The 13,859-nt window shown below is 43.3% G+C and overlaps 1 protein-coding gene across 2 annotated transcripts; it reads left to right on the top strand.

Annotated features, from left to right (window-relative positions):
- The first annotated feature begins 107 nt into the window (after positions 1 to 107).
- Positions 108 to 13,642, top strand: lin28b (lin-28 homolog B (C. elegans)). 2 transcript variants are annotated; one of them, XM_061270046.1, is made up of 4 exons: positions 108 to 338; positions 4,148 to 4,311; positions 9,126 to 9,313; positions 10,599 to 13,642. In XM_061270046.1, exons 1-4 carry the CDS (start codon positions 221 to 223, stop codon positions 10,909 to 10,911), a joined length of 783 nt encoding a protein of 260 aa, XP_061126030.1. In that variant the 5' UTR covers positions 108 to 220; the 3' UTR covers positions 10,912 to 13,642. The 2 variants fall into 2 exon arrangements, with proteins under 2 accessions (XP_061126030.1, XP_061126031.1); XM_061270047.1 differs by lacking the exon at positions 108 to 338 and adding an exon at positions 3,445 to 3,726.
- Positions 13,643 to 13,859: the final 217 nt, after the last annotated feature.

Here is a 13,859-nt window from a genome sequence, read left to right as displayed (position 1 = left end):
TTTTGTACCTCGTTATCTCCTTTTAGGTGCAAGCCTAAGGGGACTTTTTCACTGTTGAAACATTTGTCAAATTTAAACGTGCAGTAAAAAAACAGGACGTTTTTATTCAACCCGCCTCTTCAAAAACAAGTTTTAAAAAATCTAAACAAACTAGTCTGTTGTGGTAAACAGCTGCTCATCTTACCTTCCGATGTGACCATTAAATATTCATGCATGGAAAATGTGTTTAATTGCAGACGGACAGCACAATGCAAAACGCGGCTGGCAAGTGAATTTGTGCACTTTTTTATTCGCTTGGCAAAAAGCCGCAGGGAAAATGTCGGCGCCATCTCCTGCAGGTAAGTCACTTTTATATCCTCAATTATGCTCCAATATTACAAAATGTTGCTCCAGTGAAACACCACAGACTCGTCAAGAATTTTTTTAACTTTACGTGTTTGTATGTAAAGATCATTTTAAGGACGCAATTCAACACTGGAAAGACCATAATCGATCAGATTCGAAGGGGTCCCCTTCCTGACAATCTTTTTTTTTTTTTTTAATCATTTAAAAAAGAAACAAAAGAGTCGATATTTAGGTGAAACGATAAGAAGATGACGCACTAACCTCTTAGGTCCAAAATATAACCGAAAAAATGATTTAGTCATCCAGAAGTGGTTAGTTGTGCGCCTTTTCCCCCCCCTTGTTCTGGTCTGTCCTAAAACGCCCCTCTACATCCTATGACGTCACCGATATTGCGTTCGACCATGAATCCTGTTTGTCAATACTATTTAGTCTTTGAGAAAATGTCTTATTTATCTCTTTCGGATGGTGTGAGGCCATTTAAACCAGTCGGGTAGTGGGAAAAATAAACTTGTTAAAATAACTCCCGCTGCAGACTATTTTCTTACGCTGGTTTTTCATAGCTTTTTAACCCCGTGAAAATACCAAAGGTAATTGTAAAAAGTCAAACGATTCTTTTAAAGTATGTTTGGAAAGTTGTGAGCGTGCAACAAAGTTTTGGCGACAAATGCGTGCTGAAATAAGAATCTATGCTAAGCGCATGCGCGATTTTAAGGACGTATGCAAATTTTTCGTTTGTTTAATTTTGTAATCAACGAAATATGACAATCTGACGTATGAAATCTTGCTCTACCTGCATTGAAAAGTTTTGCAAAAAGAAAAAAAAAAGTCTTGACTGAAGTTGATCATTAAAATTGAGACAATTAACGGGGATTTATGGGGGAATAGGGGGATTATTAAAATAATCGACAAAGTAATCCCATTTCTGCATGGCAAAACGGTCAAGTGAGATTAGAAAGATTTGTGGGAGCGAGCTACCTGCTTTGCCCCCGAATGTTTACACATCTCATATGGTGGGATATAAGAAAGGTGAAGGATTGGTGGCTGGAATGCATGAAATAAGCGACAAAAACAACCCCCCCTGCTCACTTAAAAAATGAAAAGCGAGAAACGAACTCAATGAACCCCTTTGAAGTGCATTGACAGCAAGTGAGGGTAGAAAAGAGACATTTCCTCTGGGAGCCTACCCAGGCTTGCCTGCATGCATGTGGGGGTTGGGTCGGGTTAACTGGGGTGAGGGAGTCCAAAGTTGGAATAGTAGTCAAGCAGCTCAGGAATCTCCGTGTGTGCCCCAATACAACTTACTTGATGTTACTTACCCAAAGGAAACATCTTTGTGCCAGGTGACATCACCTGGTTTTTATTTCATGGGAATTAGGAAAAGCTAAATAAGATTGCTAGGGGTAGGTTCTTTCATGAGGAAAAAAAAGCATTGTTCATTTTACAAGTAATGCCCCCCCAAATGCTCTTATTGAGCAATTAAGACATTAAACTAGATGTGGCGAGAAACATTTTAAATTTTGCTCCGTGGTTGTATAGTGCTTTATAAAACTTGAGAAAATGCTGATGTAATGACGATGAAAACCTAACAATAATAGTTAACTTGAAAAATGTGTTTGGATGGATGGATTTTGTCTGTCATTAATCAACACAATCCAAATATATTCTTTTTATTTGAATTAAACCTATGTGAATCAAATAAATTCCTAACGGATTATAATGAGTCGCAGAATAACTGATAACGATCATGTTTTGTATCATCCACCCCGGTAATCGTTTTGCTTCCAAAACGGGCCTGCGTGAGCGTGTGCGCGGGGGCCGGGCCGGGCCGGGCCGGGGTTGGGCCTAGGCGGGCTCGGGCCGGGGCCTGACTGTGTGTGGGTGGCTCATTGGCTGATGGGGGTTGAACTTGTGAATTCCGGAGGGTGGGCTCTGAGCTCTTTGGTGGGTGGAGATGGGCTTGTTGTTGTTTCACTCGCCATTCCTTGCAGCGTGCCCCCTCCTTTCTCCTCGTTCCTCCTTGCACGTCTTGGGAACGCGCACCCCGATTCTAGACTGGCCGATCAGATGGCAGGTTTCCTCATCCAATTTCTGTATTGATTTCCTCCATCACAAGATTGTAAAGTTGTACAACTTTACACCTTGCATTCATTTCCCCAAGCAGGAAAATGGCATGTGTGGAATTTGGGGTATTTGCAAGTAACTATACCAATGGAGAATAACATTAGCTTTAGAAAATGTTTATAAATAGATTATTTAATAATGCACAATATTTATTCATATACAATTGGATGGCAATTGCAGCAGATAACGGTCCTCACGTCCCAAGGCTGATTTGAGAATGACGGGCGACTAAGAACGTCACCGTTTTCAGCAGGTTTGTTTTTCTGGGTTTTCCAGTCACATTCCAGAGTTGTGAGTTCAGCTCTCCACTGCAGTGCCTACTAAAAAAGATACAAGGAGGTGACTTGAGCTCGCTGCGCGAGCTAAAAAACAACACGGGGAGCGCACACCGGAAAACAGACCAGATATTTAGGGAAGAAATTGAAAGAAAAAATAAGCAATGGGATGCTCCAGGTTTTACTCGTTTCCTTTCTGTGTGCATTCACAACAGAACAGTATGACATCCTTACAGTTCTTTTTATCTTTTATTGGAGGTATGTACACCCCTTAAAATAGATAGATTTGATTCTTGTCATTTAGTCATAAATAAATATTAGATTTAAAAATAAAGAAAATGAAGCATGAATAGAATACAGCTCTGCCATTTTTGTACACATTTATTGCTAAATCCAACACGTGCCCCAACACCTTACTCTTAAATACCTGCAACTTAAAGAATGTTGCTAGTTTAATTCCTACACTAAGTAGCATAAGGAGAGAGTTGCTCAGTGGAAGTGGGGGAAAAAAAAGAAAAATACTGCAATTGACAAGGTCACGTGTTCTTACGACGAAAACAGCCACAGCCAGGTCGGCAGCCAATCAGAGCGCGGAAGCTCGGCGGAGGGGGCGGGGCCCGTTGTGAGAGTGGGAAGGCGAGTGAGTGTGAGAGACAGAGAGAGAGAGAGACAGAGAGAGAGAGAGAGACACACAGAGAGAGAGAGAGAGAGAGAGAGAGAGGGAGAGAGAGAGTTGTGGATGTGGGTGGCTCACGCTAGCACAGAGCAAAGGTGCAGCTTGCTAAAAGGAACGCGGGGGGCTCCGAGGGAAGCCCGAGGGCCAACATGACACCCGGCCGAGCCACGCACGCCGCAGCATGCGTGGCCCCACAACGGGCATGACGACGTCGGATTCATGGTGACCGCTGCAGCAGCGCTCGCTGGCTCCACAAGGTTCTCGACCGCAACTTGGCCGCAGAGGGTCCGCGGGGAAACATGGCCGAAGGTCCCCTTACTCTTATTTTCTCTCATTTTTAAACCGAATAACCTGAACGACTTGGCCTGCAAATGTTCCAAAGTGTCCACTCGCTTGTTTGTTTGTTGTACGTGCGCGTTCGCGTTTGAACGAGCGCGCGAAAGTGTGTATTTGGGAGTCCAGTAAAGCACGTCCAACATGTGGGCAGTACACCTGCATTTTGGACCAGCATCGCCCAGAACTCCCCACGAGGAGTACAAACAACGTGTACAAAACAAGGGGGTAACTTTTAAGCGAGGCCTTTGCTCAAACGTGGAACTAAACATACTGTTTTATGAACGGCGTGACGACTAGTTTCGAGAATTACCACCAACCGCAAACGTCACTCAACCTCACCACCTCCACTTCATTGAAATTGCTCACTTTTATTCGTCTTTTTTTTGTTTCCAAGGAGTACCCACCAGGTCCACTGAGCAGGAGGAACGGGCTCCCCACGTCCGGTCAGGATCAGGCTTCTGCAAATGGTTCAACGTCCGCATGGGCTTTGGATTTATCTCCATGACCAGCAGCGATGGGACCCCCGTCGACCCCCCTCTGGATGTTTTCGTCCACCAAGTAGGTGGTAACACACGCACACACACACAGGCGTTGTGGCGATCATAACGGGATTTACTACAAGCTCAGATGTTTTGCATCAGGCAAACGTGTGATGTGATCACGCGTTGTCCACGGCCTGAAAAAAAAAAAAGGAGACAAAACACGCCTTATTTCCTCTCTTGGCCACATGCTGCAAGTGTAGTTTCCTCCTCCTCCTCCCTCCTGCCTGCAGAGGGAGGAGAAGTGTCTCCCACTTGGCCCCGCAGGGTTCCCACGGGTGCTTGAAATTCTTGGAAATGCTTGAATTTCAATGCTGGAATTTGGAAGGTTGGGAAAGAATAGTTGTACGAGTGCTTCCTATTTAGACGCAGTAGTTTGCTTGTTAGATGGAGGCCTGGAATGCAATATATGGTGATGAGACTGCCCGTAAAACTTATAGGTTTGGAAAGGTATATATTTTGCATGATGTGGAAAAAACGTTTTGAGTATTGGTGAAAAAAATGACATAGTGCTGCTATGTGATGCAGAATAAACTGGTTAATACATGTGTATGGATTATATTAGTAGTTCTAATTTTGAGTGGAGTAAATCTGCCATTAGGATGCTGGAAAAGCTTACAAGTTGATGTTAAAAGCGCTTTAAAATGTATGAAATTGTTTTTGGGAATTATTTCCTTCTATTATGATGTGAAAGAAATTATTTTAAGAATGTGCACAATATGACAAATTACAACTGTTGTTTGATGCTAAGGAATCTTGAATGGCATACAAGATCATCTCGGGTTGCAACTAACAATTATTTTGACGATGAATCGGACAAAAAATTTATTCATTTTTGTCCCTTTATTTAAAATCGGGAAATTATTTCATTTTTGCAGTGTAAAAAATGCACAAATGTAAATTCTGATTCGGTTACTGGTCTGAAATATCCATAGGAAAATTTTACAAAAGCAGATGTTTGCAAATGTATTATTTTTTGATAAAAAAAAAAATATTGCTGCTCATATTTCTTTTTTTGCAGGCTTTTTGTTTCGATTTTGTCTCCCTTCTTGTATCCGCTCGACTTATTTCGCAGCCAATCTCACTACATCCTCTTCCCTCTGTTCAATTGCCCTTTTTACGGCCTTGTTTTTAAAGTGGAAATTAGAAAAGGAAGGCGGAAGAATGCCGAGAGGCAGTTTCATCATTTCATTTTCATTTGCCTTAACTTTGCACATTATGGGTGAGATAGAAGCAGCCATGTTGTAACATGAAGTCAAATCAGTGCTATTTAACTCATGGCAAAACCTAAATCTTGGCGTGGGGTGGCCATCGACCTCCACCGGCGTTCACGTTGACGCGGCGCTGCATCGCTTTCATGCCCCCTGGTCCTCTTAATGGACTCTAAAAATAGAAAGTGGCTCCAGTGAGAGGAGCGCGTTACTATATCCGATCAGACCGATTTGCTTGCGTTGTTGTTTTTTTTGCTCTCTAACGGATAGATAGAATTTGATTGTTAATAGGAAAGCGGAAATAAATCCACAAGCTGAGGCAGGAAGAAAAGATGTGTGTGTGTTTGTCAGAGAACGGGAGGTCTCTTCATCTAGGCTCTTCTATTTGATCACTTCCTTTTCAGTGTGTGTGCGCACGCTCGTGTGTGTATGGGCTCCCGCTGGGACATGGAGGGGTGCGCGCTCTCCTCGGGAATTCTTTAAAGCGAGAAGAGGGATTTCTTTAAAGACAAAAAAAAAAAAGGCAGGAGGGTTGCTTATGGGTTTTTGAGGTGGGGGTGGTTGCCCTTTGTTGGTAATCAGGGTGCGGACCGTTCCTCCAGAGAGTGTGTGTTCAATTAACAGTGCCTCTGTGTGTGTGTTTGCAACCATGTTGCATGGGATGTGTTGGAAGCTGTCTTAGGTTCGGTGTGTGTTTGGGTGCCAGTGCGCGCCCACCAGAAGAGCCCAGAGTGTGTTTTTGTGCAGTGAGGTTAAAGTGGGCCCCTAGTGAGATTAACCTCTGGTCCATGTCACCTGACAGTACACCAACGTGTGACTGCATTTTGGGAATTCCTTCATTTGGGCAGTTCTGTGAACCAATTTCAAGTAAGTGGGTCCTGTATAAAATTGTCGAATTAACAGTTGCCATTTTTCAATCTTCCAATCTTTGGCATGCAGACCTCGCCCCCTTCCGGCCTCCAGATAGCTAGCGGCAGGCTTTGTCTCTCGGCTATCTCACCCAGGGCCGCGCCGCCACTGAAAAATGGCAGAAGAAGAAAGATGTGGTCACGTGACCTCCTATTTTGTGGGAGTCGTGTCGGCCATGTTTTAAGCGTGTGTGGTTTTTTCCAATTTTCCGGTTTGCGCAGTCTGCGTGATTTCCTTTGAGGTGTATGAAATGTGTTGGTCATACTTAAAATAGTAGAACTTATCAGCAGTACAGAGATGCATTTCTATTTTGACCCAAATGACACATATTAGCATTTGAAAACAATTCTCTATTCAATATTCAGTGTAAAAAGAAAAGAAGATTTATGCATTTTTTTAAACGAGCATTGATTATTAGCCATTCACGATGAATAATACATTGCGTGTGGTGGTGAGAGGAGGTTGACTTGCACGGCTTTCCACTCGCAGTCCGTCTGCAGCTATGAAATATGAAATGTCGGTAGCAAAAGTTGATAACGAAACATCGAGCTTCAAATTATTTGTCTTCTGTGGCGTCTCTTATATGGTGTTTTGATGCTATTTTTATTATTTTCTTCTAGGTTTGTAACAACCATGCTAATTTCTGCTAGCCCATCTACGGTGCATCACATTATGTAGTTAGCATTAAGCTAGCAGACGAAACTCTTATCTTCCATAGCTGCTGATCGGTGTTGCAAAATAATTGCCAGGATAAGCGAGTATCAAAAGAATCATTTGCTGCGGCCCCATTATGGAGTCTTAATGGCAGCTGCTGAGGCAGTGGAACACGAGGGCTTTGAAGTGTCGGATGGGGGTCGTGCGGGAGTTAAAAGGTCACGGACGCTAATGCCGATATGCCGAGGCTTCTTTAGGGCTTTGTGGGTGGTTTTGAAATGTGCGTGTGTCGCTCTCATCTCTCTCATCTTTACTTTCCGCATCCGCTGATGGCCGTCACCCTCCCGACGCGGCTATACTCTAATTCCAAGCATCCCATAATTAGCCTGGCAGTAGCGGGTGGTCGCTATGGAAGGAGAGCGGCGGTGGGGGTAATGGCGGTCATCTCCGCTTCCACCTCACCCCCTCACCTTACCGCTTCCTGTATTGATTGGCGGCTCTGGTGATGACGAGGGCCCGGCTGGTGAAAAGGAAGGCTATTTTGAGCCAGCACGGATCGATGGCACGCTGTGCGCTCCTTCCCACACACGCGGGTCAAAATGCACAGCTTTGCATTTATTTGACAACTATAGAACGAACGTACGCGCAGGCCTTTCTTGGATTTCCGAGAAGTTGCCGGTGCGGGGCTCGGGCTTTGAGGCTTCCGCCGGTGACCTCCTGACCAAATGGGGGAGGGGGCTTTGCAAGGCTCAAGATCCCCTCACCCACTCCATCAGCGCCGATCAGAAGTTGCTCCTCCGCTGGAGCCGAACAGAATGCTCCGGAGGCGTTCCTTCGCCACCCTCCTCCACACTCGGTCGTTCCTGCTCCCCCCTCCCCTCCGTGCCCTTTCACGACCCCTGCGCGTAAACTTTCAGAGCAGGTCAGGACACCCACCAGGTCATTCCGGAGGAGAGTACTCGGGTTATAGGCTAGAAGTGTGTGTATGTGTGCGTGCTCTTACAAAGGAAGTAATGTTTTTGGATTAATGTGTTAGCATATTTTAGAACAGCCCATTAAATTGATAAACAATTAAAAAAAGAAAAGAAGATCATATTTGTTACAGGCCGTAAAACCTGGATAATAATAACTAATTTGATTACCTTTTAACAAATCAAAAGTAGTCATGGGTTTCAATATATTGTAAAGTAATTAATTAATATTTAACCATAAAAAAAAAAGGCAGTGCGAGTGATCCAGATAAAGATGCAAGGTTTTTTTTTTCCTTGGTCCCATCCGTCCATTCTAAATTCCCACCAAAAAATCTATTCAACTTCTTTTCAAATATCAATTGTATGCGAATGTTTGGATTTTTTGCCGATCCAGCACGGATCCCCTTCCAGTTGCGTCATTTTGTGAGATGCAAACCCAACGCGGACAGGAAGAAGAGACGCTACACATCCTGTGCGGCGCTGCCGAACAAAAGGCCTCGTGTGGCTTCCTCACTGCTGCATTGTGGAAGTCGCTCGCGGTTGGAGCGGCTTGTTGTTTTACGGGCGGCGGGGGGCAAAGCATTCAACTTTGACCTGGTGAGGAGTGCTGTTTATTGCCATTCTCGTCATGTCTTGGTTGTAAAGAAATCAGTAAAGGGGTGGAAAAAAAATGACCCAAAAAATATATTGATTAAATTACTCACAAAAAATTAAGTTACAAAAAATATAGAAAAATAAATGAACAGACCAAAAGAGCAGACAGGTGAACGTTCACAAAGCATCTGTCGAGTACCCTTGGCTTCATGTATAACGTACTGTCGTCATGGTAACGGCCATAGTGTGAAGGGACACTGCTGAGCATTTTTTTTCCTCCTTCCCTTTACATTTGACATCATGTCTCCTACTCACACTTACACGCGTGTGCTGCAACCGAGAGACGTGTCGCGTTCTCGCCAAGGTCACCGAAGCAGGGCCCCTTTTTATCTTCCGCAGTCAGGAATACTGAAATCATCGTTCAGTCCATCTCACATTTCTTCAGTCATTCCAGAAATCTACTTCCACTTCTAACCAAGCCTTTCGTCTCTCAGAGCAAGCTGGTGATGGAGGGCTTCCGAAGCTTAAAGGAAGGTGTGCCAGTGGAGTTCACCTACAAGAAGTCCTGCAAGGGTCTCGAGTCCCTGCGGGTGACCGGACCGGGCGGGGGACCCTGCGCTGGCAGCGAGAGGAGGCCCAAAGGGAAAGTCCCGCTCCAGAAGCGTAAACCAAAGGGAGACCGGTAGGTATTCAACACAAGTGTGTGTGAGAGGTGCATAGACAGAAGTATTGGGACACCAGATTTTGCGTCCCGATTCTTTAGTCCATATATGTTAAATGGACAGTGGTGAGCTTATTTATTTAAATTTTTTTTTTTTTTTTAGGTCAGCCTACTGACTACATGCGGTCCATGACTGTTGCCATGGTTATTGTTGCCCCCGACACGCGTGCTTCTTTAAGATCAATTTTGCCGCGTTTCACCTAAGCGTGATTTGCATCCCAAATGCAGCGCAGCACAATCAATGACTTCAACCTAAATATGGATCTCCTTGAAGGAGGTCGTTGGATTCCATCCCGTCCTGGTCTATAATGTAAATGAAAAGATCACACCTGTTCTGTCAAAGAAACCGTCCGGTCGAAGGTCATTTTACACGCCTGAATAATTCAGCCTATTTGGGGACAACCGATCCGGCGTCAGTGGTCAAGTGACTGTGCCTCAGGTGCTTGATAGGCGGCGTTGAAGGCATTAGGTGACATCATCCTGCTTGTCTTTGTCACTCTGGTCGGCACCTGCGGACTTCCGTTGAGCTTGACTTTGAATGTGATTGGTTTTGAACACATTCACATCCCTCTTATTGGAGGGTGTGCACACTTGTGCAACCACATTATTTCACCCCTTTGTTTTTTTACTTCCCGTCTGGGACAATTTTGTCTCCGGAGGAAATGTCAAAGAGATCCATATGGAGACTCAAGTCATTGATTGCGCGGCACAGTACTGCATTGCGATGCACGGCCCAGCCTTTCCTTCAATGTTAATGGTGCCTGAAATTGTATTCAAGGCAGCTTTGCTCTCCCTTGTAATGAACAAATCCTCTAATGCCATTTTTTCTTTTCTCATCAGACCCAACCCTTAACCACTGTGAACTTATTCATTTGAATACATCCTCATGGCTTTCTTTGTTTGGCAGAATTGCTTGTATTGATAATTAGAACGTTTTCCCTAAGTCATTTAAAAAAAAAAAAAGACATTGCTTAAGTACTCTTCATATGAATTGCTTTAGCTTTATATTCCTAATTGGCAGTAATAGTTTTAGGAGTAGTAGTAGTAGCAGCACAACTACCCCAGAGTTCCTTTTTAATCTTGCTGTTATACTGCCATCAAGTGGTGAATTGTGGTTATTGCAGTTCCAGATGTTTTACAGCCTTTATTGATCCAAAGTATTCATGTCATGAAATGACAATACTAAAATATTGAGTTAACTTTTAAGGATTATTTAAATGATCAGTTTTCTTTTTTGTGTTCGCAGCTGTTACAACTGTGGCGGTCTGGACCACCACGCTAAGGAGTGTAACCTGCCTCCCCAGCCAAAGAAATGCCACTACTGCCAGAGCATCACGCACATGGTGGCCCAATGCCCCCACAAGGTGCTGGCGCCCCCCGCAGGCTCTCAGGACCAACACGCGTCTACCTCCGCCTCCAGCCCGGGGTCGTCGAGCTACCTCGCTCCCCCGGAGGAGGATGAGCGCTACGGCGCCTCTTCCCTGGGAGGTTCATCCTCGTCCCCCGAAGAGCCTCAAAGTCACCGCGGCCCCCGGACCCAGAGGTGGAGGAAGTCCTAAAAGAAAGTCTCTTCGTCCTCGACACCACCGCTTCATCTACCTCACAGCTGTGACAAAATGGGGGGTTTTCATTTCTTCAGCTCTTGATGTGTATTTGTTGTTAGGGTCCCACGGCGACGATCCGAGGGAAGCCACGGTGACTATCCGACGGCTACGGATGCTGACTTCAAGGGCGCCATCTTGTGTTCAATCAGGGCAGCTCAGGAGGCAAACATGCAACGATCATGGTTTGATTTCCTCCTTAGTATTATTCTTTTTATTTTATTTTATACCTACTGTTCACAAATGTCATCATGCTCAATTACTCTTTTTTTTTTTCTTAACACATTTTAAGAAGGTTCATATGGGAGTCGCCACCTTTTAAGATGTAATCCGCGCATAAATGACTGTTAAAAGCCATCTTTAGGGAACCTTAATGGATTCCAGATGGATCAGAAGATTTTTTAACCCATTTTATATACTCTCCAGTCACAATCTAATGAGATCCAATTGAGAGGTGAACGTTTGTATGCTTGCAAAGCCTTTGTCGTCGTTGTCATAGATGGACACGCCTTTTTATTCCACTAGCTTAGTTTAATCGGAAGAGTTTCATTATGTTAAGAAGACCGCAACGGCTTGAAAATTATTAATATATATGTGAAGTCCGGATTATATCTATAAATGAGAATTTATTAAGTCATTTTTTTTCAAGATCTAACTTAGATGATAGCCCTCTTGTGTGTGTATATCGTGGGGTGTTTATGTGAGACCTCAATCTTTTTCGAGCAATGGCTGTTTTTAAAATCAAAATTCCACAGCACATAAAAGACCACATGTTTACTAACGGACCGTCAAAATAATGATTTGTCGAAAGACTCGCTGACATTGCTCGTGGAGAATGAGATTTTTGGGGGGGGATTTTAGAATGTACGCGTCTGTCACCAATGCAGAGAACCAATCAATGACCAAACCACGCAAAAGAACAGCCCCCTTTTTTTTTATTTTTTTTTTGTATCATGTACATTATTATTATTTTTTTCCACTCTCGCGATGATGACTGTTCTCAGGGAATTTCACCCAAAGGAGCAATTGTCTTCTTTTTGGGAGTCATCCACTCAAGAGATAGGAGAGACCGCTCCACTCCATGTCCTGATATCATGATCTACCTCTTGAATTTTTATTTGTTTTCTGATACTTTTTGTACTGGGATTTGCAAGTTGCCGCAAACTCCAAGGTCTTCCGTTTCATTTTTGATTAGTTTACAGCAAGACACCTACCTCATATGTTCAGCTTTCTTATTTTTTTTTTCTTCTACCTCTTTTTTTACGTTTGTAACACAGTGGGCGGCTTCGGAGCAGTGCCGAAGCCCTTCGGGAAAGGTGTTGGTCTCGCCGCATTTTGGGATGACGCAGTTTATCAGAACTATCTCCGAAAATGGTTCAGTTTTTGTCTTTGGCCAAATAGTTGCGCCGCCGTTGGTACCAGACGCTTTTTTATTTTTTAATAGTTGAGGATAATCAGTGGTGACACGCCCTTTTGTGTGGCGGCTCGCGTTTTATACTAATGTAGACATTGGTTAGGCATTGCAAAGTGTTTTTTTCAAAAATTTCCCCATTGAGATTAAGAAGATGCATTTGTGAAGGTTTTGCACTCACACTGGGTCATCATGTACTGTGCTTCAGTGAGTCCGTCATGTTGATTGCGCACCTCAGCAGTGCTGAATTAAAAAAAAAAACAGAAAAACTGAGAGGCACCGCTTTGATTGGCCATGAATCAAGTCGGGTGTGTACTCCCACAACGGTGCAAACGCCCAATTCTAACTTGACCCATCTGAGATTACAAAAAAATCACTCTGTACAGATGACCTGATGTGATGTCAGCTTTTTTTTTTTTTTTTTTTTTTTAAAATCATTATTGTAACACTTTTTACCAATCAATGTAACTACTGATTGAGCTTCATGTCAATGTAAATTTGTAAAGTCAATTGCTGAGTGATAATTGCATTTGTGTTTTGGAAGGCTTTTCAATGGGAACAAATTAGTGAGATTTTCATTCCAGGTTACCCCAACGACAAAGTTTGATGTACTCTTTGCTTTGCGCTTTGCCATCAAGGTCATTGTCAGCGGTGAAATGAATGAATGTATACTGTTTTGCTGAACAAATATGCATTTGATCATACTAGTATGCAGCAAAGTTTCTTTTTTTTTTTTTTTGTCACGGCTTGTGTTAACCAAAGCTCTTACTGGTCCGCTCCAAAAATGTGTTTTATTGTGTTTTACTCGATAGCCTTACACGTGTTAATTGACTTTCACGTCCATTGATTATGGCTTTACCCTCACAGACTCGAATGTGTGCAGTTTATTGTTCATCATAATGGCCTTATTATGTCCTTGAACACAAAACAATCTCGGTTGAAGAATTCCAACTCGGGCAGTCCACCGCGTATATACCTCCTCATGCTGACAAGTGACCTCGTTGTTGTTTTTGATTGTGATGTTGTTGCTTGTTGTTGCGAGAGTCATATGAGCTCTCTATATTTAGAAAGGTGTGTAAGCACTGATCAGGTGGGGAAATGTGCTTTGGTTTCAGATCACTTCTTTTAACATGTATTCTAGGTAAACAGCTTTTTTTTTTTCCTATTTCTGTAAATCTTGCATTGGATTTTTAAATGATTTGAAATGTCTGAAATGTTTTACTGGAATGGAGAAAAAAATATTATTTTTGGCATTAAAGTATGTATACTTTCCTATTATCTAAGGCTCCTTTTTTTCAATAATGTAATCTTGTGGTTCGTCCACTAGAGGGCAGCAATGTGCCACTTATCCTTCATACTGGCGATGCGGGTGCGCTCCGCTCACTCAGACCGCACATTGTCCTTTATGACATGACAAACTCTAACACTTTTCTCACCAATCCTCCACGAGGCTCCGATTTAAACATTTATTTGTTTATAGTTACTAATAGGAAGG

Source organism: Syngnathus typhle, linkage group LG22 (genome assembly GCF_033458585.1).
Source record: "Syngnathus typhle isolate RoL2023-S1 ecotype Sweden linkage group LG22, RoL_Styp_1.0, whole genome shotgun sequence".
NCBI classification, from domain to species: Eukaryota; Metazoa; Chordata; class Actinopteri; order Syngnathiformes; family Syngnathidae; genus Syngnathus; species Syngnathus typhle.
Note: the sequence above shows the minus strand (reverse complement) of the source record. Positions and strands in the feature narration are given on the sequence as shown.

Excerpts from the sequence above, each read along its gene's own strand:
- lin28b (XM_061270046.1), top strand. The coding sequence starts at position 221 with ATGTGTTTAATTGCAGACGGACAGCACAATGCAAAACGCGGCTGGCAA. Across the intron at positions 339-4,147 it reads GTCGGCGCCATCTCCTGCAG|GAGTACCCACCAGGTCCACT; the intron begins GTAAGTCACTTT and ends TTTGTTTCCAAG. Across the intron at positions 4,312-9,125 it reads TGGATGTTTTCGTCCACCAA|AGCAAGCTGGTGATGGAGGG; the intron begins GTAGGTGGTAAC and ends TTCGTCTCTCAG.